The sequence below is a fragment of the Vespula vulgaris genome, chromosome 2 (genome assembly GCF_905475345.1).
Source record: "Vespula vulgaris chromosome 2, iyVesVulg1.1, whole genome shotgun sequence".
Lineage (NCBI taxonomy): Eukaryota > Metazoa > Arthropoda > Insecta > Hymenoptera > Vespidae > Vespula > Vespula vulgaris.
Window position 1 is genome coordinate 7,167,499 of NC_066587.1, and position 25,212 is coordinate 7,192,710.

Below are 25,212 nucleotides of genomic sequence, written 5' to 3' on the forward strand. Positions count from 1 at the left end.
AATATTGACTTTTACATATTAAATTTCGTTTGATATGTACTTACGTATATTTTTCTATTTTTATGTTTCGAACAAACTGAGCGAACGATACTTGTATAAATTTTCATTTCAGGAAATTTCATTTCTCACGCTTTGTGTTAAAGTTTTCGAATGTAACGATATAATATTACATGTAACAATATAATAATATAAAATAATATAAATAAAAAGGAAAAAGAAAAAGAAACAAATCATAACATTTACGATCAACTTCGACATCTCGTCTGTATATCTGTTTTTTTCATTGGCTGTTGTTTTACTTTAAGTGTATCCTTAAACATATACCAAATGTACGTTTATTTATAAGGCAATAAAACGACCTTTGCTATAAACAATAGTCTTATTCAGATTAAAGATTAGAAAACAATCATATAATACACAATAAATATATACGCGTTATTACATTTATACATTTATATTTTATTAAGATTGAAATGTGTGGATAATTTGATATTAGACATTGAATTTAAATAATAATTTTAATTAATTAATAAAAGAAAAAAGATCGTATATATAGACTCTGAATAAACAACGAACGGTAAGATGAATATAGAAATAATCTTTGGCTAATTATTAGATCTAATAAATTCATTTGAATGATATCATTTAACATAGAATTTGTTTCAAAGTAAGTAACATTTCAACATTACGATATGCTATTAATCCACCATTATTTGCTGCATTTGCACTAGTAGTGGAATATTTTAAATCCAAATCATCCAAATTTGTACTCTCCAAAAATTTCTGATAATCTACTATACCCCCACCTAAAGATCGTAATATAGCTTGAGGAGCACATGTGTCCCATTTGTAAGTAGAATTTTTAGAAAGTACATAAGCAGCTGCCATGCCTAAAGCAACGTTTAGTATTTTGTTTCCAGCACCAGCTATCTCTATTAATATGAAACCTGCCTTTCTAAGTTTAGATTTTAAATCTTCATCTTCAGATCGTCCAATAAATATCGTTTTACTTGTTTCATCTGTATCATAAACGAAGTCTTTAACAATGCTTGAGTAACATTTGCCTGTATCAGTTTCTAAATATCCCCAATAACACGAACCATTCCATCTGCCAAAATAATTCCTTTAGTATTTATGCACATTATTTAAAACAAATAAAAGTTCTTCTAAAACTATTTACTCACAATTGATCCGTACGTAACTCACAAAATGGTTTATTTACGATACCTAATACCGGTAATCCTGTACTTTTAAGATATGCACCTATTAATACTGTAACACAACGTAGACCTTTATCATCTACAGCAGGATGTACATATTCTCCAGTTGCATCTATAACAATTTTACTATTTGTTCGATCTATACCTTATGTAGTGATTATAATATACATATATATCCCTACCTATTGGATCTATCCATATACCAAGATCTTCTATAGGCAAAGTAAAATCATTAGGAATGTCTTGCACAGTTTGTACATCTTTCAGTTGAATATTCTTATGAACTTCGGTCGCAAGAAAATTAGCTGTTTCTGTATCATTGCCCATAACTCTGGCTAGTAGAAAAGTTGTCTCCAAACAAGTGGAACATACTTCCACAATTATAGTTTCTCCAAGTGTGTTGGTAAATGTATTGTTTTCTTCACCTTGTACAACCTTTGCTAACTCTGGAAACTAACTATTTCTGCAAGACATTCTATTTACATACTCTTAAGTATATCATATATTAATTTTAATAAAATCCAAACTAAACGTTCAACTTATTTTCTTTTAACGCCAGCAAATAAATATCTATTCGTCTTACCTCTAATGCTATATCATGTTTAATAGTTTCTTGAATTAAAACGTCAGCCAAAGTTTTAAAATCCCTAATAAAACTTGGATTTTTCTCTGCTTCTGATTTTTCTTGAATTAGAAGATCAAACAGTGATTTATTTTGTCTACACACTCTAGCAATATTAGCAGCTTTTTCTGAAGCTTTTAAAAGAACCAATAATAATTTGCTTCCATTCTCCATGACTTTAAAATTTAGAGACTGAAATTTACACCGTCGAAATATATACTGAATATAAATTAAGGAAGAACACTTCCGTTTGAGTCACTGGCAAGGCTCTAAATCGCACAGGATGTATAAACCATAAATTGCAAAGAATCCTTACAATGTTCGTTTCATAATAATACCTCTCACTAAATTATTGACTTTTCCGAACAGTATATATGTATATTAGATACGTTAATGTTATTGTTATTCAATCACTATATCACTATTTAAAACTTAGAATTTCTCTTCGATCTTATCGGCTTGCGTCTTCGAAAGACGTCTGCGAATTGATTGATTTTGGTACAAATATAGTTTGCCGGCATGACGTTAATGAAAATCAAATGAACTGTAAATTTCATACATCGTTAGTTTTAACCAATATATCTAACATCGATACAAATGCAATATAAATGAACAATTTCCCAACATAATATGACGACACTTATACTTCTTTCTTTCAAATTCACATTCTAATTTTATCAACAAATAATATTCGCAAAAGATCGATAGCTTAATGCTCAAATTGAACAATTATTTATCAAGATATGACGCGAAAATAAATGTTAATAGTTCAGATAGTTTTAGATAATATAATAAAACTTATTTTATTAGTGATAATTATAATTGTTATTAATAAAATACTTATATTTTTTCAAGTACAAAAATAATTCAGGAACGTTCAAGCCGTTATGGTTTTGAAATCGAACTTAAAATTGATTGGTTCGATTCTCGAATCGAAATAAGCCACATTCTTGTCCAATAAAAAATGATACATTCTTGTGAATTCAACCAATCAGAACAAATCAGTTTTTTATAGGTTATCTCATTAACGATCGTAATATAAAAAATTTTGATATATATAATTATGATATAAATTGTATTATCTTTGCTATTCTTTAGATTAAAAATATGTATATATGTATAATGAAATAATTATGTGAAGCATAAAAAATTAAATATTTATCATTATTGACTCTTTAACCTTCTATTGAACGCATTCGGATTTATTATCGTACAGTGTATTTACAGTGCACTTCTTTTAAAATGACGGTAGTACTTGGTGGTGGTATATCAGGTTTATCAGCCGCATATTATGCACTAAACAATCCGAGAATTGGTCCAATAATAGTGCTGGAAGCATCTAATCGTTTAGGAGGATGGATACGAAGTCATGAATTATCAAATGGCATAATATTTGAAAAAGGACCAAGAACGATAAGATGTTTAGGATTAGCTGGGAAAAATACATTAAATTTATTAGAAGATTTGCAATTAACTAATAAACTTATACCTATTAAATCAGATCATCCCAGTGCTAAGAATAGAATGATTTATTCGCGTAATAAATTACATTTATTGCCAAATTCTTTCCTTAGTATAATTAAGACTAATAGTTTATTAAATCGTTCTTTAGCAAGTTTTCTTGTAAAAGATTTGATAGCACCAATGGTACGTAAGGACGATGAAAGTATATATAGTTTTACTACAAGAAGAATAGGAAAAGATATTGCCGATTATCTTATTAGCCCTATGATTTGTGGAATTTGTGCTGGTGATGCACAAAAGATAAGCGTAAATTTTCTAATGAAATCTTTGTTTGAAGCAGAACAAAAACATGGATCTATAACAAAAGGATTACTCAAACAATTATTTAAAAAGAAAAATGTTAATAATAAAATAGAATATAAATCAAACTTAGCTAAAAGGGCTGACACAGAAAAATGGGTAGTATGGGGTTTAAAAGGAGGACTCGAAGAACTACCACGTTCCTTAGGAAATAATTTACAAAGTCAAGGTGTTGATATACAATTAAATAGTCACTGTGAAAAACTCTTTTTTCAATCCAATCATGTTGAATTAATTATTAATGGAAAAGCAAGAAAATGTTCTCATGTTATCTCAAGTCTACCAGCAAAAACTCTAGCAAAACTGTTGGAAGAACAACATCCTGATTTAGCAGAACAATTAAGATCAATACCTATGGTTACAGTGGCTGTAGTTAATCTCCAATTTGCAGATAATGTCTTGCCTATGAATGCTTTTGGTTTTCTTGTTCCACCAGGAGAAAATCTTCCAATTCTTGGTGTGATCTTCGATTCATGTATTTTTCCTAAAGACTCTTCGACGGTATGTAAAAAATAGAAAGACTTTATTTACATTTACATTAGATTTACTCGTGAACACATTTTTAAATTACTATTTTATTGATTATCAATTTAAGAACTTCGTTTAAACGCATAAAAACTTGTGCAAAACTTTATCTACATTTATAAATCTATAGTAGACTAGACAATTATTCAGTTTTGTATCTACATATAAGATATTTAATAACCAGGTACTAACAGTAATGATGGGTGGTGCATGGTTTGAAAAATACTTTGGCAAAGATCCATCAGATGAAAATTTGTTGAATATAGCAATTAAACAAGTCAAAGAAATCCTGAATATTAAAAAAGAGCCCATAGCTTTTAATGTGGCCATTCTGAAGGACTGTATTCCCCAACATGTAGTGGGTCACGCACAACGTTTAAATCATATCCGTGATTATATTTCTTCACGTAGAATCCCTCTAGCATTGTGTGGTTCTTCTTACCAAGGTGTGGGAATCAATGACGTTATTCTGTCAGCAAAAGAAGCTGTTTCTGAGATTGTGCAACATTCAAATGAACTAAAAAACTGAAGTGAAACTACAACAATTTTGTACAGCATTTTGTAGCACTAGTCATGATATTATTAATGTCATAGTTAGAAAAAAACTTGATATATATAAAACATGCATTATTTTGTAAGCTAGTTTTTAAAAAGCTTATGAAAAAAATCTAACTGTGCGACAAAAAATGAAAAATGGGGAAACTATTAAACTAATTTTATAAATAATAATTAAATAAAAATACAATATTTCTAACCAAATGAATAATCAATAAAAATTGCAAACAATTTATTACAGCGATTAACAACAATGTCTTATACTTCATGTACATGTGTGTTTCTTATGTATACACCACTTAACAAAGTAAAATGTAAAAACATAAAATATTTATATGTTATTAATAAATTGTTTAATGAAAATTTAGTTTGATCATTTAGAAAAAAATATAAAAATTGAAAAGCATAATATATATCAATTTTACTAGATAATAATACTTTCTAGTATTCTTTATGTTTTAGTATTATTCTTTTAAATAATAGTAAAAGAATGTCCAGTCTTTGCATGTACATGGAATGTAAACATAAAAAGTATGGACATGCTTAAGGCATGCAAAGTAAGGCATGCAGATATTAAAAGATAACATATTTGTATTATAAATTATTATATAATGTGCTATATATCTGATATTTTTTATGTAAACTTTTTTTCTTAAAGAAATAATTTATAAAGAATAAACAAATTAAAAAAGAGGAACGATAACTCTACATTCTTAAGCCAGTACAAATAATGCAATGTTATAGCATTGCACAAACCAAACAATGTTATAAAAAAATTGAGACATATTCTTGCTATGTTACTTATCAAGTTTAAGCTTAATAACTTGCAATCTATATGGGTCCATAACTTTTTTTTATATTTACTAATGCTCCATTCTTAATAAAAAAAAATATAATAAAAAATCACATAGATTGCATCAATCAGACAAAATCATTATATTAAAAACATAATATAAACATAATTCTACTGGCTAACAGTACCTGCATATTTAACTTCGTCAAATGCTTTTCTTGCTTTCTTTAATTCTTCGTTCATTGTTAGAAGATCTTTCACTCTGGCATATTTACGTGGATCTTTTCTAACTAAATAAATAAACATATACACATATGTACATCATGAATATTTTATATTAGAAATATTTTCTTTTGTATGTATGCATTCAATAAAAAAAAGATTGATGTAATTTAAACATACCTAAAAAGACAATGTCTTCTACTTGAACTCGTCCAGTACGTCCGATTTCCATGGCTCTATGTGTCATTTCTGTTATGAATTCAATGACGAGGTCTTCAAGTAGATCAACACTTTCGGTATAAGGATTTTGATCATCACCAAAGCCATACATCATACATCGAAGTTCTTTCGAAAAGAGACGTTTCCTCCCTCCTGGTAACGTACCACCGATAGCAATTTCAGCCTCTTCATCTTCGAACTATATAAGTATTTTCACAATTACGTTAATAGTTTAATTTTTATCCGATTGAAATTTCTATTATAAACTTATGGTTATTAATTTGTAACTGAACGATTATAAAGTTACACGCTATTAAAATTTACCTGTTCGAAACTTTCCTCCGTAGCCATAACCTCTTTTTATCCCGCGTAAATTTATTTATAAATATCTTATTATAAATGATTATAAACGTGTATAAATTATATTTAGTTAATTAAATTATAATAAACGCACAGATAAATGACGGAGAAAACAAATATTCTATTGGTAATAACTCACGTAACAACTATAAATTCACGTTAATAACCTATAACGAAGTAAACAGTTTGCAGTCCGCCGATAGAGTGATGCCGATGTAACATTATCACGTATAAATTCGCCTTTGACCGTGTGTATCTATTAACGACAAAAACATGAGCGAAACTAAACGAGGTTAAAATTATTGTAAACAAAATTATTTGAACTCAATCTAAAGTTATGGATGAAATATTATTATATTTAAGATGAAACAAACATAGAAAAATTAATTAATAAATATTTGTCTAATGAAAAAATATATATTTATATAATATTAAAAATTTTTACAATCTCTTTTATTATATCTTTTATATAATTATCAAAACATATTTATATTCTTAAGAAATTAATTATAACAATATCTGACTTTTTTTCAATAAGAAATAAACCATTATTGTTCTGTTTAAAAAAATAAAAACGTATACATACAGTAATTAAAACTTACGATAACATTCTTTATTTCAACATTTATATAATCAGAAAAACATCGAAAAAAGCGTGGATAAATAAGTATCACGATTTCGGCATATTGAAATAAAACCGCGTGGACCGTGAACCACGAAGTGTTAAGATTGATATTCATAACCTAAAAAACGCTATTCGCGCGTATGTATTTATACATTTGAACTTCACGTGTACTTTTTGTATAAAATGTAATATTATTTATTAAAAAAATAATGTCATCTCCCGTTAACACACTGGAAATACCACAAGCAAAAACTTGGAAAGAATATAATCGATTGCAGAAAGAACAGAGAAAGAAATGGAAAGAAGAGAGGTTAATAAAAAAGTTGAAAAAAGAAGAGAAGAAAAATAACATTGAAAATGAAACGAAGAAAGAAGAAACCGAACAGAAAATTAAAAAAAGGAATATTTCTACAATAACCATCGCTATACCTGGCTCGATTTTAGACAATGCACAATCTGCAGAATTGAGAACGTATCTTGCAGGACAAATAGCACGTGCCGCATGTATTTACAAAGTAGATGAGATTGTTGTTTTCGATGACAAAGGTGTGATTACTGAAAGTGAAAAGAAAAAAGTAAGAACAGACGAAGTTTTAGGTGAAACGAGAATTTGTTGTTTACAGTTAGTCAGAATATTACAATATTTAGAGTGCCCACAGTATCTCAGAAAACATTTCTTTCCTATTCACAAGGATTTACAATACGCAGGCGTATTGAACCCTTTGGATGCTCCACATCATCTCAGACAACAAGATATATCGCTTTATCGTGAAGGTGTAGTTAGTAATAAACCTGTAAAAGCTGGGAAAGGTTCCCAAGTGAACATAGGGCTTCTTAACGAGATTAGAGTGGACAAAGTATTGATGCCTGGCTTAAGGGTTACTGTGAAAATACCATCAGATCAAGAAAATCCAAAGAAAATGAAAGGAATTATAGTATCTCCAACAGAGCCAAGATCAGAGACAGGAATATATTGGGGATATAACGTGAAATTAGCTAAGAATCTTTCAGAGGTGTTTAAAAACTGTTCTTATAAAGAAGGATATGACTTAACTATTGGTACTTCAGATAAAGGAACATCTATTGACGATATATCACCAAAAAGTTTGAAATATGATCATGCTTTAATAGTTTTTGGTGGATTATCAGGATTAGAAGCTGCGTTAGAAGTTGATCCAGATTTACCAGATGAAGATCCATCGTCTGTATTTCATAAATATTTAAATATATGTCCTCAACAAGGATCAAGGACAATTAGGACAGAGGAAGCTCTTTTACTTTCTCTTGCAGAGCTAAGGACCAAATTACTTCCAAAAAATCCTGTATTACCAAATGCTCAATTTGGTAGTTTTGTTGAAGATTAACTTTGATATTTATATCATTAAAATGATAAAAAATATTATTCAGACATTTGACAAAACTTCTGTTTGTAAAATATTAATATTTACAAAATATTATTAACAAGATTTTATCTCTATACTATCTTCTTTTGTAGATATTGAAGATATTTTTTTTGGAATGTCTTCTATAAAAAAATCATATTAACTGTTCAATGCGCAATTTACTGCATCTTTCAAATCTTTTATAACTTTTGCTTGGTCTGTAGCACCGATTATTGCTGTTCCAGATACTATCATATTTGCACCAGCCTAGAAAAATATAAATGTTTAGAATTTTACCATAAACAAAAATAAACATTTTATATATCAAAGATACCTTTGCACAAGCTTCTATAGTAGTTGGACCAACTCCACCATCAACTTCAATATCTAGAGTAGGATAATTTTTTCTAAGCCATGCTACTTTTGACATCATTGACTCCATAAATTTTTGTCCTCCAAATCCTGGTTCTACTGTCATAACTAATATCATATCAGCTAAATCTACGTAATCAACAACTACATCGGCTGGTGTTCCTGGTTTAAGTGCCACTCCTACCTTTAAATAAAACAATTTACTTATCATATATATATATATATCATATATATATCATATATATATATATATATATATATATATATATATATATATATATTAGATATCATTTAAGAAATATTACAAAAAATTTACCTTCATTCCTGCTTCTCTAACTTTTCTACAAACTAATGAAACATCTTGTACTGGTTCTACATGGAACGTATATTGATTTACACCAGCATCAGCCATTGGTTCGATCCACTAAATCATTTCATTGTTATTAAAAAATAAAATTAAGATAGAACATTACCGTGCATCTAGTAAGAACAAATTAATACCTGTTCCGGATTAGAAACCATCATATGTGTTTCAAAAAATGCATTTTTTATTTTACTACGAAGACATTTTACAAGAGGATGTCCAAAAGTAAGGTTAGGAACGAAATGACCATCCATTACATCTAAATGAAGATAATCAGCACCATTATTTAACAAACGTTGCGATTCTTCAAAGAGTTGTGCTAAATTAGCATTTAAAATCGAAGGTCCGATTTTCGCTGTTAAACTTTTAGCCATGGCAATTAAAAGCTATTACAAATTTTTCAAATTCACGATGATATTACGTCTTTCAAAAAGAAAAAAAAAAATGCCACATGGACTTTAGAAGTACCTTTATTAAGATTTAATATTTATTTTATGCGTATTAGTTTCTTTGTAAATGTTTCTATCAAGATACAGATTTTTGGAGTTTACAATTATGAGAAATGTTGCTCGAAAAGAAAAAATACAATAAAATAAGAATTAACGTACATATGTACACGATTAATATAAATACCAGAATAAAAATTTTTGACGAGTAATCGTAGGTGATTCATAAATAAAGTAATGCGCGCCAACAATACTTTAAACGTATTGGTCAACCTTCCTACAGGCCGATTTGATAACTCGAAATTTCGACCAATGGTATGTTTGAAAGACGCAAAGTTTCTTCTGCATATATATTAGTGCGCTTTTATTGGAACACCGAGTGTAGATCAAGTGCATGCTACCGGTGTATGGTGTTGATTAATGTATTCTGCCGGTGCGTGCTTATGACGTTGTGTTGTTTACTGCAGTACGGAAATTCTTTTCAATAAATAACAAATTTCACTTTTGTTGAAGATTATGAAGTATATTTTAGTAACCGGTGGTGTTATAAGTGGTGTTGGAAAGGGTGTAATAGCAAGCTCTTTTGGTACAATATTGAAACATTGCGGTATTCAAGTAACATCCATCAAAATAGATCCTTACATAAATATAGATGCCGGTACTTTTTCACCATATGAGCACGGTAAAACAATAAAATAAATAATATTTATTTTTATCATTTCTTCATTATTTTTCTTAAGTTTTCTTGATATTCATTAATAGATTCTTTCTTTGCAAAATTCTATGAAGAGGAAGCGTGTACTATTGGCAGCCATATTGTATGCTTTTACCCGCCTTGGTCCCGTGACCACGTGCTTTTCTATTAAGCAGTTTTTTTTTTTTTAGTAAACAATAAATTTCCTTTCCCACACAAATTTGAAAAATTCAATCATGAACATTTGATCTATTAAAAATAGATGCTAATCTATTATGTTTTTCTTTCAACTTAAAGCGTATAGAAGTATACTTATTGAGAAATATTTCTTGGTACTTTGCTTTCTTTGATTTCTTTTGTTTGAGATTGCATTGTAACAGAGACTTGTTTATTGAAATCGTATACTTTGATTACTAATTGTAGTTATTCCTCTATTGTCTTATACGTATCCTATGTCAGGTGTTATTACTAAGAATGAAACTAATATCTACGACGATGTTTTTTTTTTTATAGGAGAAGTTTACGTGCTTGATGATGGAGGAGAAGTAGATCTAGATTTAGGGAATTATGAACGTTTCCTAGATATTATATTACATAAGGAAAATAATATTACTACGGGAAAAATTTATCAACATGTTATTACAAAAGAAAGACGTGGTGATTATTTAGGCAAGACAGTGCAAGGTATATAAAGAAATTTTAATTATAAGAGAGAGGTTTAATAAGCATATGAATAATTAAAATTGTCTTTTTTAGTGGTACCGCATATTACAGACGCTATACAAGAATGGGTTGAAAAAGTTGCTAATCAGTCTGTATCTGAAGATGGTGGTAAACCAGAGGTGATATATACTTTTGAAATAATTGAATTAAATTAGGAATATAATTTTGGTGCCTGGCTTAAATTTGGTATTTATCATTTTATAATTTTAGGTATGTATCGTTGAACTTGGTGGAACAATTGGAGATATCGAAGGGATGCCATTTGTAGAAGCTTTCAGACAATTTCAATTCAGAGTTAAAAGGGAGAACTTTTGTTGTGCTCATGTCTCCTTAGTACCGCAGGTATGTAAAAAATTCAATCCGTATTATTTTCTTTTTCAATTATAGTACATGTCTCTGAATTTGTGCCAAAATACCAACTAGTATTATTTTTGGACCAGTAACATGATGTAAATGATTTTAGTATATTTTGGTATAATAATAAATGAGTTATTATAAAATATAGAGCATATAGATCAATAGAATATTATGAATTTTAGCCACGTTGTACCGGAGAACCAAAAACTAAACCAACTCAATCAAGTGTAAGAGAATTGCGTGGTCTAGGATTATCTCCTGATCTAATAGTTTGTAGATCTGAAAAGCCTATAGGTGATGCGGTAAAAGAAAAAATCTCAAGTTTTTGTCATGTAGGACCGGACCAGGTAATACATTTTCTAGATTATTTTTAACAAATATATATATTAATTGCATGAGAAATATCAAGAATAATTAAAATGGTCTTTTGGCAGGTGATAACTATCCATGACTTATCATCTATATATCGTGTACCCCTTCTTCTGGAAAATCAAGGTGTCATAGAATTTCTTAACGACAGATTACAGTTAAACATTAGTATGCCACGTCCTCGTTATTTTATGCGTAAGTGGAAGGATTTGGCTGATCGAATCGATCATTTAAGAAAAGATGTAAATATCGCTTTAGTAGGAAAATATACAAAGTTAGAAGATTCATATGCCTCAATTATAAAAGCATTGCAACATGCTTCTGTGCAAGTTGGCTATCGTTTAAATTTAACAGTAAGATATTTTTTGCCGTCACGTGATACGTGCTGTCGTTATTTTTATTTGTCTTTTTTAATAAAACATTATTTCAGTTTATAGAAGCTGCTAATTTAGAAAATTCTACTAAAGCAGATAACCCTGTTTTGTATCATGAAACTTGGCAGAAGCTTTGCAAGAGCAAGTAAGTTTAAAATTGTATCATGCTTTTATTAGAGTATAATAAGAATACAATAAGAATATTATATAACTCTGTAATCTTACAGTGGTGTGGTAGTTCCTGGTGGTTTTGGCAAGAGAGGCATAGAAGGAAAAATGGAAGCATGTAAATGGTGTAGAACGAATGATGTACCCTTTTTAGGGATATGTTTGGGTTTGCAAGTTGCAGTTATAGAATTTGCAAGAAACGTTCTAAATATAGAAACAGCACATAGTACAGAAATTGATCCAAACACGGATCATCCAATTATAATAGACATGCCAGAACATAATCAAGGCCAAATGGGTGGAACTATGAGACTTGGAAAAAGATATACACGTTTTAAACCAGAGGAAAATTCTATCTTAAGTAAATGGATTAAAATTTATCATTAAAATACGTATTCTTAAGTGTTCATTTTATAATATTTATATAATTTCGCAGAACAATTATATGGAAACAAAAACTATATAGAAGAGAGACATAGACACAGATATGAGGTAAATCCACAATATGTTGAAGTTTTAGAAGAGGCAGGATTAATATTTGTGGGTAAGTTAGACTAAATAATCGATATCGAATCGCTAATAATCCCTATTATATTTTGTACTTCACTCTAACGTTTAAAAAATACTAATTCCATACATTAGGTAGAGACGAAGATAATGTTCGTATGGAGATAGCAGAACTCAATGGAAATAATTATTATGTTGCTACGCAATTTCACCCAGAATATTTATCCAGGCCTTTAAAACCATCACCTCCTTTCTTAGGTTTAATTTTGGCTAGTATTGGTAAATTAAAACATTATTTGGCAAGAGGGTGTAAATTATCGCCACGTGAACTCAGTGATAACGAATCTGGTAATACATTATTTTGCATCATTATGTAGCATATGTAGAAATATATACAAGTATAAATATTTTAATATATTACAATTTCTTTTTTTTTTTAGATACAGAATATCCACTTATTGAATCAACAAAGTTACAGTCATCAAGTGAAGCAAGTAAAAGTAATAGCGTTGTTTCTAGTAATGATTAGTAGAAGTTTTAAATACATTGATACAAGATATGTTTATATTAAGTAGGAAATATGAGTTTAACTGCAATATAATCTACATTTTTTAATATATCTTGGTACACATTTAAAAAATGTATATTATATATTATATTCCAAATTAATTGTTTAATATTGATTGTGAAATTAGAACGTTATAGTACATATTACTATATATACTATATTTCTTTCAATTTTTGTTTGTAAATTTTATATTTATATATATAGTTTTTCCTAGAGCTGAAACCAAACTGCCCGCACACAAGTATATGAAAAATATATTGTTTCACATTTCTAATTATATCGATATACAGGATGATCTTAGAATAGATAAAAAATATATAGATCACCCTATATATTAATTTTATAATTTAGTTTCTCTTCTTTGATAAGAGTAAGATTTATATTATTTTTCTATTGAACTAAAAATATTATATATTATTAAAATTATTGTTATGCGCGTTTGTATGCAATAAAAGAAAATTATATCAGGTAGAAAAAAGTGCAGAAAGTTGTTTGTGTTTATCATATACTCAACTTATATAACTATACCTATATAGAAAAATTGAAGAGAGAAAATTTTAATAAACTTCATGTTATTATTTATCAGTACCTTGTGTATGTTTGCTTTTATTTGACAATAAATGTCATGCTCTAATTACAATTTATCAAATACAATTTAATGGTAAAAATAATAAAAGTTGCTCATATAAAAATGTCATATTTACATACATTTCCATCATAATATCTTGAGTATATAATTAAGAATAGTATACTAGATTAATTGTTAAGTTAGCATTGTGGATTTATATCTCCTAAATTATGTGAAACTAAAGATCTGTAAAAACATAATTAACGAACAAAAATAAAACAAATAAAAATTAAAATTAAAAAAAAAAAAAAATGCACTTTGGACGGTAAACATTACAACTAATACTGAGTGAGTTAATATAAAAAGAAATGTAACTGTAATAAAATCGCTTTTGTACATTGAAAAGAAGTTTTGATCATATGAGAAATTCTTAAAATTAATCACTAACTGACACAAAAAGATCAATGTAAATTTTAACGATGTCTGCGTTAGTTTTAATAATATTAATATAAAAGTTACGACACAGAAATCGAAAAATAAAATCTGTATTAATAATGCTGAGCTATTTTTGCTACTTTGACTTGGATTAATAATTATAAATTATATTTTTGACTAATTATAAAGTCAGATGTACAGTTAATAAATATTAATATATCTACAATTACAGTATAAATACTTACATATATAAGTATTTATATGAAATAATTGAGCCATTTGTAATAATTTTTGAAAATAATCATATTTTCGTAATTAAAAAATATGGCTCGTTTGTCCCTGCACTAATAAAATTCTTATATAGTTTTCCGTTTTATTGATCGAGGCAATTCATTCGACATTTATTTTCTGAGCTTGTTGAACTTAAAGTTCTCTTTTGTAATTAATAATAGCAATTATTGTAACATCTTCGTTGATTTATCTTATAACTGTATAAAGTGGTAGACAGCCATTTCTACTATATCAAATACTTATCATTAATTTTATAATTACATGGGAATAGAGAAACAAAGTATAAATCTCGGACTTTCATCTCGTTACATATACTTTTTTCTCTTAATAATATATCCAAAGATAAACGTGCACTCGTTAATTATATTACCTTATAGATTTATATAAACCATTCTTTTTTCTTTTGAACTTGATGGCCAGTCGTAGAGTGTACAACCGCTGAATCTGGGTCTAACGCAATTTCGGCACCTTTATCTTCTTGAGTCAAATATTCGCCTTTATGCCTCGACATGTATCTTCCTATAAGTACTGCCATAATAACTAAAGCTATGATAATAACAGCTAATACACTTCCTAAGATTGCAGTATCAGTTTCATTATAAGCAGCTCTAACTTTGTCTTCGTCTACGTCAGGTGGTGGTCGCGTTTCAACGATATTTGGTGGATGCGTAATTGGTTCTACTCCGCAAAAATCTTCTGTAACGGGCGTGTTACTTAAAGATCTAACATTTCCTGGTCCATTTTCTTGAAAGAGTAACTTCAAAGGATATATGTCATCGAATTCGACCCTAGATATACAACCTGCGAATCCTTCCGTCATAGATTCATTTTTACCTATATACATGTATTGAATATTATTGAATTGAGCATCAGCGGAAGTTTTAATATCAAAGTGGAACTCTTTCGGTTCATAATTATCAACTTTCAAGACGAGAGTGGATCCAGAATTTTTCCTACTTAATCTAACGTCGTGATACTGGCCTAAACCGAAATGTTTTGACGGAAATATAACTTCCTGTCGTTCGAAACCGAAATCAAAAACAACGCGTAAATGACCACTGTTAGAAACCATAATCGTCATATATTCTCCTGAAATATTTGAGAACAGACCAAGTAAGAAACCTTTAGGATTAGTCGTTGTAAATCCAACTCTAATCTTTTCTGAAATTGTAGAACGCCAACTGCCCATAAAGTCATACTTTATCATCGAGTTCGACCGCATGTTAACGCCAATTTCTGAAACACAGGTAAAAAAGAAAGCATTAACAATGATGGTAAGATATACATATTTGTACAAATTATACACGTATAAAATTCTGTTAAATTTACCATCCGCACAAATTGGTCCTTTGAATGCAGTCCAACGACAGTCGCACCAATATCCGTTATATTTTTCATGGCATGTACCATTATTAAGACACGGATTACTTTCACATCGTCCTACGCAATCTTCACTTATACCATACATTCCACGTCTTGCATAACTTCTAATATCTTGTAATTGTCCATTTAAAAGCAAAGCTCTTATACAGCCTACAAAGCCGTCCCTGTAATCAACAGTTGCTCCAATTACCAAATCTGAAGTAAGATGAAGCGCACGCACTGGTCCAGGTGGTTCTCTAACTTCGTTTTTCAATGCTCCGTCAATAACTATTCTAGCTTCTTTACGATTTCTTTCGACGGAAACGGAATGCCATTGATTGTCAGCTAATTTATAAGACGTGTCAACGCTTACTGCAAGTGGTCCACCACCTGCTTGATATTGGAAATGTATCTGATTTCCACCGTTTATAGAAACTTTGATATAATCCGTAGGACCCTTGCTATGAATAATTACAGCATTATCAATCGTCGTCTTGAATTCAAAATAAATATCTCCACTATGGCCGATATCGAAAGTAGGTAGATTAATAGTAGCGTCAACAATGCGGAACGTTACTACGTTCTTGAACAAATCTATAACAAAAATAATGATATCAAATTATAATAAGTTAAAAGATCTATACAACGAGTCCACGTTACAATTAATATCGTAGCAATATACGGATATCGAATATATTTACACAACATTGTAAACTAGCTTGATATAATTGTGTATAATAAATTATAGACAATAGAGCGCCGCACGTATATCAGGTACGATGCGTACGCTAGTACAACAAAGAGCATATATACATAGATTAATACTGATTATAATTATTTCTAATCCATTAAGGGTTGAACTCACGCAGGTGAGTTCTTCGATCATTTTGTGGAATAGTATGATTAGCGATACGTATGTCAAATATGGAAATACACAGCATGTACAAAGAGTAGCACAGATAAGATAGTAATTATCGGAAGGATGTGAGTCGTCCTAAGTCAAAACGACCAAGATTGACTCACGGGTAACCAAAAGTTTGATATAGGATACTTTCAGTTTTTCAAAGTTCTATTTATATGTACTAGTTATGATAAATAAAAACTCACAAACGTTGTACAAATATATACTACGATTATATGGATCTAAAAAAAAATGTTACATCTATTTCATCAATCAATATGCATTATTGTTAGTAATCCTATAGAAACCTTTAGTTTTTTTTACACAGTATCGTCGGATCGCTATTTGGTGACGACGGATATAGAAAATCCTTAATAATATAATTCAATTACAAGCAAATTCCTTCAATTAATTTCGTAAGCTTAACATTAAAAAATTCCACTGAAAAACGATCCTACCTCTTACCTGATCCTACTTTAATAGAATACCAAGGTAACTCAGATCCTTATAAACAGTTGAAAATGAATTAACTAAAATTATAAAATGTAAATATAGAAAGATGGTATAAATTTTACGTACCATCTCCTTCACAAATAAGTGGTCCCAGGGTATATTTGCCTTCTTTTTCATCCAATGGCGTGCCGGTATCTCCGAAGCGTAATTGTTTCACAGGAAGATATTCCTTCTCCGTTATATCTCCGCTATCTTCAAGTCTACCTTCTAAGTCAGCATCACAGTTACACCATTTACTTGGATCTGCACAATTTCCGAGTATTCCACATTCGCATTTACGTGAACCTGGCAAAGCGCCACCCCAATAATCCATTTTTTGATTCTGTCTGCTTACCCACCATGAATTTGGTTTAAAGTAATCATTCTGTGAAACTAAAAGTTATAATTAGTATAAGCAATTTCAATGCTAGTTTAATAATGTTTTTTAAATCTGAAATAAAATAGAACAAGTAATAAAGTTAGTTTATTTTTACCTGGCGAATTAAATAATTTTGAGTGTTTACATTCGTACTTTATTCTTTGACTACATCTCGTTGATCGATTTAAGAAAGCTTCTATTTGATCGAGATCAGCGTCATAACTGATATCCTGAATAAAACTGCCTGGTTCTTCAAATCCATCAACGGGTGTTGGGACTTCGTTGCTATGCCTTAGAACTGTCATTACACGTCCATCGGCAAAAAATTCACAAGTGACTGGAAAGGGTGCTAATGGTCCGCTTCCGTCAACGTCAATTTTAATTTCTGCTCTTTGATTTACTGAATTCATATTTTTATACGCCTCACAGGATAAAGGATGCAATGCTAATTAAAATAGATATAATGATTTAATTGTATAATATTTGTGATGTAAAGTAATATATAACAAATAATTATTCATTTACTATAGAATATTTACATGTGTGACAAACAGCTCCTGAATAACCAGTATTGGCACAATCGCAGAAGAATTCATCAGAATTTTGAGTACATATACCAGAGTGTTTACAAGGATTAGGATTACAACGATCGACCATTTGACAAGCATCAAAAACAACTTCATTTTTGCAACAATATTCTTCCTCTTTCCAATCAGTTGGTAACTTATAATTTCCATCAATACTTATCATTCTCATACAGCCAACAAATCCACGATTACTTTCTTCTCCTGTCATACCACCTACCCAATATAATGATCCAGTTATCATTTCCAAAATACGTTTAGTTCTCATAGGTCTACCATCGACATTTAGTATAAGAGTATTTTTTGCTACTGTTAAGATGACCTGATGCCACTTTCCATCATTAAATTTTTCATCAAAATTATCTAAAATCACTTTTGAATTTCCTTTTGTTTCGATTTCGATTTTCAATTTGCCTTGTTCTAAAAATAGCTGCAAATGTTGAAATTTATTAATTAAAGTATCTTCTTTATTTATCAACAGATATTGTATATATATATATATATATGTATATATATTTACTAACTTTAACGTATCCTGGAGATGTAAATTTATGATAAAGAATTATTCCTCGATCCTCGTAACTTCGAAATCCAAGAGAAACGTTCAACGACGGAATACCCTCGTAACCTTTAAGCCGAGCATAAGATCCAGGTGTTAAAAATGATATAGGAATGACAGGAGGCTCAGGACAATTATAAATCGTATGAATCTTATGATATTTTAGGTTTTCTCCGGTAAGTTCAGTTTCTCTTAATTCATGAATAATATTGGTAGTATTCAAATAAAAATTTTCTATACACCCTGTGAAATTTTGACCTATTACTAAACCTTCCTGTTTGTTAGGTACTCCACCAATATAAAGCTGTAAAAGTAAAATAAATATAATTGTTGCTTACACATTTACACATGCACGCGCGTACACACACGCATACAGAATGATTCATAAAAAAAAGATCTTAAATTTTAGATGATTTTTGAAGTAATTTTTTTTGTTAAAAAGTTCATATAAACATGGATCCATTTTCGAACGATTACGGAGCATAATTGTTGCATTTCAAGCTAAAATTCTATTACAATAATCTACATTTTGAGATAGATAACTGATAAACTTGTAGTTTATATCTTCACTGTGTTTTTGTTACCATACATTTTCAAATGTAGTATATTTTGCTTCGCTATATTGTTGCGTTCATGTATAATACAGTTGTCCGCGTTTAGTTATACCAAATAAATAAATCTAGCGTCGCTATAGTTCGAAAACGGATATATGTTTATATGAATTTTTTTATTATGATCTCAGAAATTATATCGTAAATTTATGACCTTCCTTCGTGAATTATATGTTTGTGTATATATATACCCATCGAACTTACTGCTCTATTTAAATCTAGTCGATGAAATTCTCCTTTAACTCTTCCTTTTATTAACACTCTATCAACAGAGAAAGAGATATTTTTTCTATTTCTTGATATAACAACATCATGCCACATATTATCATCCAAAAGACTTCCTACTGATAAACTCGTCATAACACCAGATCCAAGATCGATATTCAATAACATTCTATTATCACGTAATTGTAATGCGATAAAATCCCCTTGTGTACCACGTGAATACATTAATATACCATCTGCAAAGTTTGTTTTAAAACGAAAACGTATAGAATGTCTATCTGTCTCGATTGGTTCTCTTAATAAATCCAAACGAACCAAAGATGATCCATTAAATGATAATACATCGGATTCTGTAAATATAAAATAAAATTATTGTAATTGCGTATATCATCAATTTATGTATTACTTCGTGTTTTTAATATTTACCGTAATCACATCCGTATAATTCAAGTCTCAATGATATTCTATCTCGCCACCTGGTTGGATTTATTCTTATCCATTGTGCAATAATTGGGACTTCAAATTTATTAAGTTTGATAGTATCTCCATTCGTATTTCCTTTGAACATCTAAAGAAGAATATATTACAAATTTAATAAAATAGATATATTGATCATATTGATAAATAAACTTATATGTTTTTTATATTTGATACAATAAAAAGAAAATAATAAATACCAATAATATATTAGTATGCTATATGCATAAAATTTTATTTTAGCAATAATCATATTCAATGAATAGAAACATGCATATAAATATTGTTAGTATTGTTAGGATATCAGTTGTTAATTAAAGCATTTAAGTGCAATGAAACATTCCAGATTCTATGAACTATAATGATTTAATATAAATAATATGATTTCTATTAGAAAGATATCGTCCCTTAAAAAATTATTTGTACTACTCATAGAATAACTGTAACAAGAGAGTTTTGGAGTAGATTAGATGTCAACATTTTAGATTTAAATAATTCGAAAATCTACAGGAAAGTACCGATAAAACAAAAATCGTGTACTGGTATACATTTTATCAACCCAAAGATGTTAATCAAATCCTGCATAAAAATATATATGTAGTCAACTCTAGATACTTTTAAAAAAAAGAAAAAAGAAAAAAAAAGAAAAGAAAATCTCAACTTTTATCGTTTTTTATCCAATACCTCATCTACACCATCTTGACCTTCGTAACTAGTCCAGGCTTGACCATCATCAGAATATTGTACAATATATTCTGTCACATATTCATTAGTATGGGCGCGACCCCGTGTTGCGACGCTGCGTATCTCGTACCTGTCGCTCAGTTCCACAGTAAGATGTTGATCATAACTGCTAAGTTCTGGTGACCACGCAGAATCCCCTGTAAAGCCCAGCCCCGTGTCCAGATGTAAGAGTAAAGTGAAAGCAAAGCAGATAAACGATGTGGCACATGTGGCAATGAATATATCAATAATCAAAATATTCAATTATTTTTACTAATAATGATAATGAATGTATATTTTTATGATAATCTTTGTTCATCATATATCATATCATTTATTAAACGATAGTATAATGCAAAATATAGAAATAAAATTGTTTTATTAACACATTGATGTCGTGAAACGACATATCTCGTTTAGTACTTCATTTTCTGTAAATTTTTAGATATCATTAAAATGCTAAAATGGTCCAACAGTTAGTATTTTTAGTTGAAAAAATACTCGACGTCAATGTGTTAATTTGTAATGTAATAATACAATAGACAATATTGTGAAAATATTGAAGAACGTAGTAGCATTTTTTTCTTGTTACAACAATTATATTTCTATGAAAATGCATTGATTTCTTACCATCAGTTTCCAAATGATTTAACTCTGGTATTATTATGTACATGATGGATATTAATTATGAACTGATAAGCACCATGCAAATATAAATTACTAGGGCATGCATTGAGAACCTACCTTTACATTTACATAGTAGCATATTGTAAATTTTTCTTGTTATATGTTATTAATTATATTAATAAAAAATTATAGATTAATCTGAAGTTAGTACTTATAATTTATTAAAATCCAATGTTAATCTAATGCTTTTGTATTATATACATGCTGATTTTCTACATTATAATTTGCATACATTTCATGTTATTAAAACCAAAAGAATAGGCTACACAGCGAATGAATAACTTACCTTGATATTACCAGATTCTTCTTTAAAATCCACATAATCAAGACCATTGGTACCATAGCTGATACCATATTCCATAACATACTCATTTTTATGAGATCTTCCCTGGGTTGCCACAGCTGTGATATTCATTACTTGACCCAAGTCAATAGTCAGGTATTGGCCAAAGTCTGAGCTGCTAGCCGTCCATGCGTTTCCGCCTATGCCACAACATGTATGCATGCATGCAACTCAAAGTGTACTTAAAAATGCAATTATATCTAATAGAGATAAATAGATACTTGAAAGCTAGAATTTAACTGTCCCTGAGTCAATACTTTTTGGATATGTAAAGCATAAAAAAAAAAAAAATTGATAATGTATCTTACTACATAAAAATGCCTGAATATAGAAAAATAATCTACTTGCAAACATTTATACTACAAATATCAAAACTTTGTTGTGGTGTGGTTTCTTATTTTTTTTTTCTATTTAATATATATTTGATTATATATAGTATATCATAAGTTAAAGATTTCATATATTTAACTTAAGTAGGTTAATGCTCATTAACAAGATTATGTCGGCTACGTAGTGATATGGTATCTCTACTAATCAATAAATTTTCCTCAATATACTTTAATGAATTCCAGCAAAAATAAATAATTTTTTTATTGAAAAGCAAATATTTTATTATTATTTAAAGGTAAGTTACAAAATTACATGTTAGTTTATATAAATTTATTTTCCCATAAAACAAAAATTATGTACATTACCAAATATTATTGCAAGCTTTGCTAGAGATGTTTAAGGTTTCTCATTTTTACTAAAATATTTTTTCACATACTGTTCATCTTCTGAATGCATAGGTATAGCATTCACTAAAAGTTTATTATAATCTAACAGTTCAAACATTTTATTTTGCGATTTAGGTGCTATTCCATTTTCTTGTAAAGCTACAGCAACACAATGCTCAGAGTCCAACAATGATTCTTCGAATAACCAATTTTGTTTATTTCCTTTCTGATATAACACAGTATCACATACTAATTTATTCGGAACTAATTTTGAATTCGTCTTAAAATCGATTGTTCTAAGATCTGTAACTATTCCTATTCCTAAAGCTTTAACAAAGCTTTCTTTTAAAGCCCAATGTCTACAGAACATACTAATTTGTTCAACTTCCATGCAAGTTGTACTACCTCGGATTTCTTCCCATTCGGAAGATGAAAAGTTTCTATTCATAATACGAAAAAATTCAGATAATTGTTTACCACCTGTATATTCTAACTTCATAATATCTACACCCAATAATACATCTCTAACTTCACCTGCTAACACACTGTAATATCCTTGATGCGAAACATTAAAGCTAATATTTATTGCAGAGTTCTTTAAAATAGGTTTGTTATTGTTATCTCTTGTAAATACTATTTTATCATATGGGATATGTGTATACTCATTGACAAATTTTCTCATTAATAATCTACCTATGAGAGAAGCCCTAACATCCTTTCGAAATACGAATCTATCTAATCTTTCCTTCTCTTCTAGTTGTACACAAGAAATTGCATGTGAAAATTCTTTTTCATTTGGACTCCATTCTTTCCAATTAAATGCCCAGCGAACGCTTTGACTCATTTTATCAACATTGATATTATATCTTTTCATTAATTAAAGTTATTATAAAATTCATAATATTCTACTCTCTTTATGTACGGCCTTATTATTGTTCTTTGTTAGTATCCACCTGAAGCAAATATATAAATTACTTGATATCTTAATATAATTTATTTTTCTTTAACAAAATTTATATAAAACTTTGAAAAGTATATGAATCAGAAGAGAGCATCCAAATAGTATCTCATAATTGAGCGTGGGTGTGTTCAGAACAAGTTCATTGTACTTAATTTGGGCGTGCCTTAGAAATTTACTCATTAATACTTTTTTTTTCAGATATAAGAAGATAGTAGAGATCACCAACAAATAAAAGCAATTATAGTGTGCAACAGAAGATAGCAAGATAGATTTAAACAAAATAGCTAGGCAAGCAAGAAGCTAATATACTTTATGCATTATCAAAATATTCAGATAATTTTATAGAAGAAATAATAACTCACACCATTTAATAAAAGCTTAAGATATAGAAATGAATCATAAAAATACACATTTATACAAATAAATTATTAAATCATACCGTTAAGTCTTGCATTGTTAGGTCCTCTCTCCGGTAAAAACGTAGTTGCTGTTAAATGAGCTCTATCCAAAAGAGGCACATTACATTCGTAGTCGTCTAAAAATCAAAGATAATAAACATTAGAAAGAGATCGCGAAGACTGCATCTTTTCAATCGCATCACAATATAACATTCGTAGTTTATTCGTTCAAACTAGTTATTCTAAAATCGGTTTGGATAACGTTAGAATAATCTTTTACAGTTTTAAAAATAATGACGAATTAATCGGTATTCGTTCATTCGTTTACAAACGGGTATAATAAAATAAACAAAATATCGAGCACACGCTTGCGCGAATCTTCGACCATAGCCTATTTAAAAGGTTATATAATTGAATAATTAATTTTTATTAGAAAGATAAACGTCATCTTAAACGATTATATGTCATTTCGATTATTCTGATGAAACGGAAGGAATTAATTTAAATTTGTTGGTAAGTACTGTCATATCGTCAATTCGAACGCCATGTTCAAGTGGGCTTGGTCGTAGGAGTCACGCTTGAAACATGTCGCGCACTGATTATCTCCATACAATCAACAATTCTTACTTACATGCGTTTGTTAATGAATTTGCCGCAAGAGCGAAGACGAACACAAAACAGTTGAAAGTGTTCATCCTTTCATTGCCCTATTAAAAAAATAATAAAGGAACGCAAGAATGCGTACTCGCGTCGAAGAACACGCCACCGTAACCGTTTCAAAACTGTTAGTATACTTTTACCAAATTCCCATCCGTTACGAGACTCACTCAATCGCTGTTACTACTACACTAATACTATACTACTACTAATGAACACATATGTACACAGTGTATCATATACAGACGTTACGTGATTTCACTTGAAAAAGAGATGACGACGAAGCCACGCGTGTATCGATGTACCGTGTCGAACGTAGAAACGATACGATGTATCGAATTAGGACTTTTCTCATTTCGAGAATCGTTTTTATGTTGGTAACCCTTACGATAGATGGTGCAACATGTTGTAAGTTGAGAAGTAACGGTTATTGCATATTTCAAGTACAAGATAGACAAAGATAAACTATAATGAGTTCTAATTGGCTGTAGCAAAACAAAAAAAAGCGGGCTTCGATAATTTTGTAAATATACCGAATAAAAGAATAAACGTAA

At 29.4% G+C, this 25,212-nt stretch overlaps 8 protein-coding genes across 11 annotated transcripts; 3 read left to right on the forward strand and 5 right to left on the reverse strand.

The window, feature by feature from the left end:
• Positions 1 to 587: 587 nt before the first annotated feature.
• Positions 588 to 2,957, reverse strand: LOC127061847 (inositol polyphosphate 1-phosphatase). Its single transcript, XM_050989276.1, has 4 exons — positions 1,804 to 2,957; positions 1,403 to 1,673; positions 1,185 to 1,332; positions 588 to 1,108 (listed from the first exon to the last, which is right to left on the reverse strand). Exons 1-4 carry the CDS (start codon positions 2,014 to 2,016, stop codon positions 646 to 648), a joined length of 1,095 nt encoding a protein of 364 aa, XP_050845233.1. The 5' UTR covers positions 2,017 to 2,957; the 3' UTR covers positions 588 to 645.
• Positions 2,942 to 4,795, forward strand: LOC127061843 (protoporphyrinogen oxidase). The gene is made up of 2 exons (XM_050989268.1): positions 2,942 to 4,167; positions 4,376 to 4,795. The coding sequence occupies exons 1-2, from the start codon at positions 3,085 to 3,087 to the stop codon at positions 4,718 to 4,720; spliced, it is 1,428 nt and encodes a 475-aa protein (XP_050845225.1). The 5' UTR covers positions 2,942 to 3,084; the 3' UTR covers positions 4,721 to 4,795.
• Positions 4,796 to 4,950: 155 nt separating this feature from the next.
• LOC127061850 (transcription initiation factor TFIID subunit 13) lies at positions 4,951 to 7,504 on the reverse strand. Its single transcript, XM_050989279.1, has 4 exons — positions 7,395 to 7,504; positions 6,305 to 6,336; positions 5,942 to 6,179; positions 4,951 to 5,829 (listed from the first exon to the last, which is right to left on the reverse strand). The coding sequence occupies exons 2-4, from the start codon at positions 6,329 to 6,331 to the stop codon at positions 5,711 to 5,713; spliced, it is 384 nt and encodes a 127-aa protein (XP_050845236.1). The 5' UTR covers positions 6,332 to 6,336; positions 7,395 to 7,504; the 3' UTR covers positions 4,951 to 5,710.
• LOC127061846 (putative methyltransferase C9orf114 homolog) lies at positions 6,885 to 8,680 on the forward strand. Its single transcript, XM_050989275.1, has one exon. The coding sequence runs from the start codon at positions 7,175 to 7,177 to the stop codon at positions 8,327 to 8,329; it is 1,155 nt and encodes a 384-aa protein (XP_050845232.1). The 5' UTR covers positions 6,885 to 7,174; the 3' UTR covers positions 8,330 to 8,680.
• On the reverse strand, positions 8,387 to 9,666 carry LOC127061849 (ribulose-phosphate 3-epimerase). Its single transcript, XM_050989278.1, has 4 exons — positions 9,221 to 9,666; positions 9,036 to 9,143; positions 8,682 to 8,903; positions 8,387 to 8,614 (listed from the first exon to the last, which is right to left on the reverse strand). Exons 1-4 carry the CDS (start codon positions 9,455 to 9,457, stop codon positions 8,507 to 8,509), a joined length of 675 nt encoding a protein of 224 aa, XP_050845235.1. The 5' UTR covers positions 9,458 to 9,666; the 3' UTR covers positions 8,387 to 8,506.
• A 111-nt stretch (positions 9,667 to 9,777) lies between these two features.
• Positions 9,778 to 14,169, forward strand: LOC127061842 (CTP synthase). The gene is made up of 11 exons (XM_050989267.1): positions 9,778 to 10,211; positions 10,737 to 10,907; positions 10,980 to 11,065; positions 11,157 to 11,288; positions 11,486 to 11,650; positions 11,738 to 12,025; positions 12,103 to 12,191; positions 12,274 to 12,575; positions 12,651 to 12,758; positions 12,857 to 13,069; positions 13,162 to 14,169. The coding sequence occupies exons 1-11, from the start codon at positions 10,046 to 10,048 to the stop codon at positions 13,248 to 13,250; spliced, it is 1,809 nt and encodes a 602-aa protein (XP_050845224.1). The 5' UTR covers positions 9,778 to 10,045; the 3' UTR covers positions 13,251 to 14,169.
• On the reverse strand, positions 12,193 to 24,946 carry LOC127061841 (neurexin-4). Of its 4 annotated transcripts, none has more exons than XM_050989264.1 (11): positions 24,633 to 24,946; positions 24,043 to 24,138; positions 20,858 to 21,054; positions 20,123 to 20,264; positions 19,676 to 20,046; positions 18,826 to 19,164; positions 18,257 to 18,731; positions 17,833 to 18,162; positions 17,426 to 17,731; positions 15,913 to 16,539; positions 12,193 to 15,819 (listed from the first exon to the last, which is right to left on the reverse strand). In XM_050989264.1, the coding sequence occupies exons 1-11, from the start codon at positions 24,694 to 24,696 to the stop codon at positions 14,963 to 14,965; spliced, it is 3,804 nt and encodes a 1,267-aa protein (XP_050845221.1). In that variant the 5' UTR covers positions 24,697 to 24,946; the 3' UTR covers positions 12,193 to 14,962. The 4 variants fall into 4 exon arrangements, with proteins under 4 accessions (XP_050845221.1, XP_050845220.1, XP_050845222.1 ...); XM_050989263.1 differs by lacking the exon at positions 20,858 to 21,054 and adding an exon at positions 21,870 to 22,066; XM_050989265.1 differs by lacking the exon at positions 20,858 to 21,054 and having other exon boundaries at positions 24,633 to 24,680.
• LOC127061848 (L-aminoadipate-semialdehyde dehydrogenase-phosphopantetheinyl transferase) lies at positions 22,572 to 24,682 on the reverse strand. The gene is made up of 3 exons (XM_050989277.1): positions 24,633 to 24,682; positions 24,043 to 24,138; positions 22,572 to 23,595 (listed from the first exon to the last, which is right to left on the reverse strand). The coding sequence occupies exon 3, from the start codon at positions 23,514 to 23,516 to the stop codon at positions 22,653 to 22,655; it is 864 nt and encodes a 287-aa protein (XP_050845234.1). The 5' UTR covers positions 23,517 to 23,595; positions 24,043 to 24,138; positions 24,633 to 24,682; the 3' UTR covers positions 22,572 to 22,652.
• Positions 24,947 to 25,212: the final 266 nt, after the last annotated feature.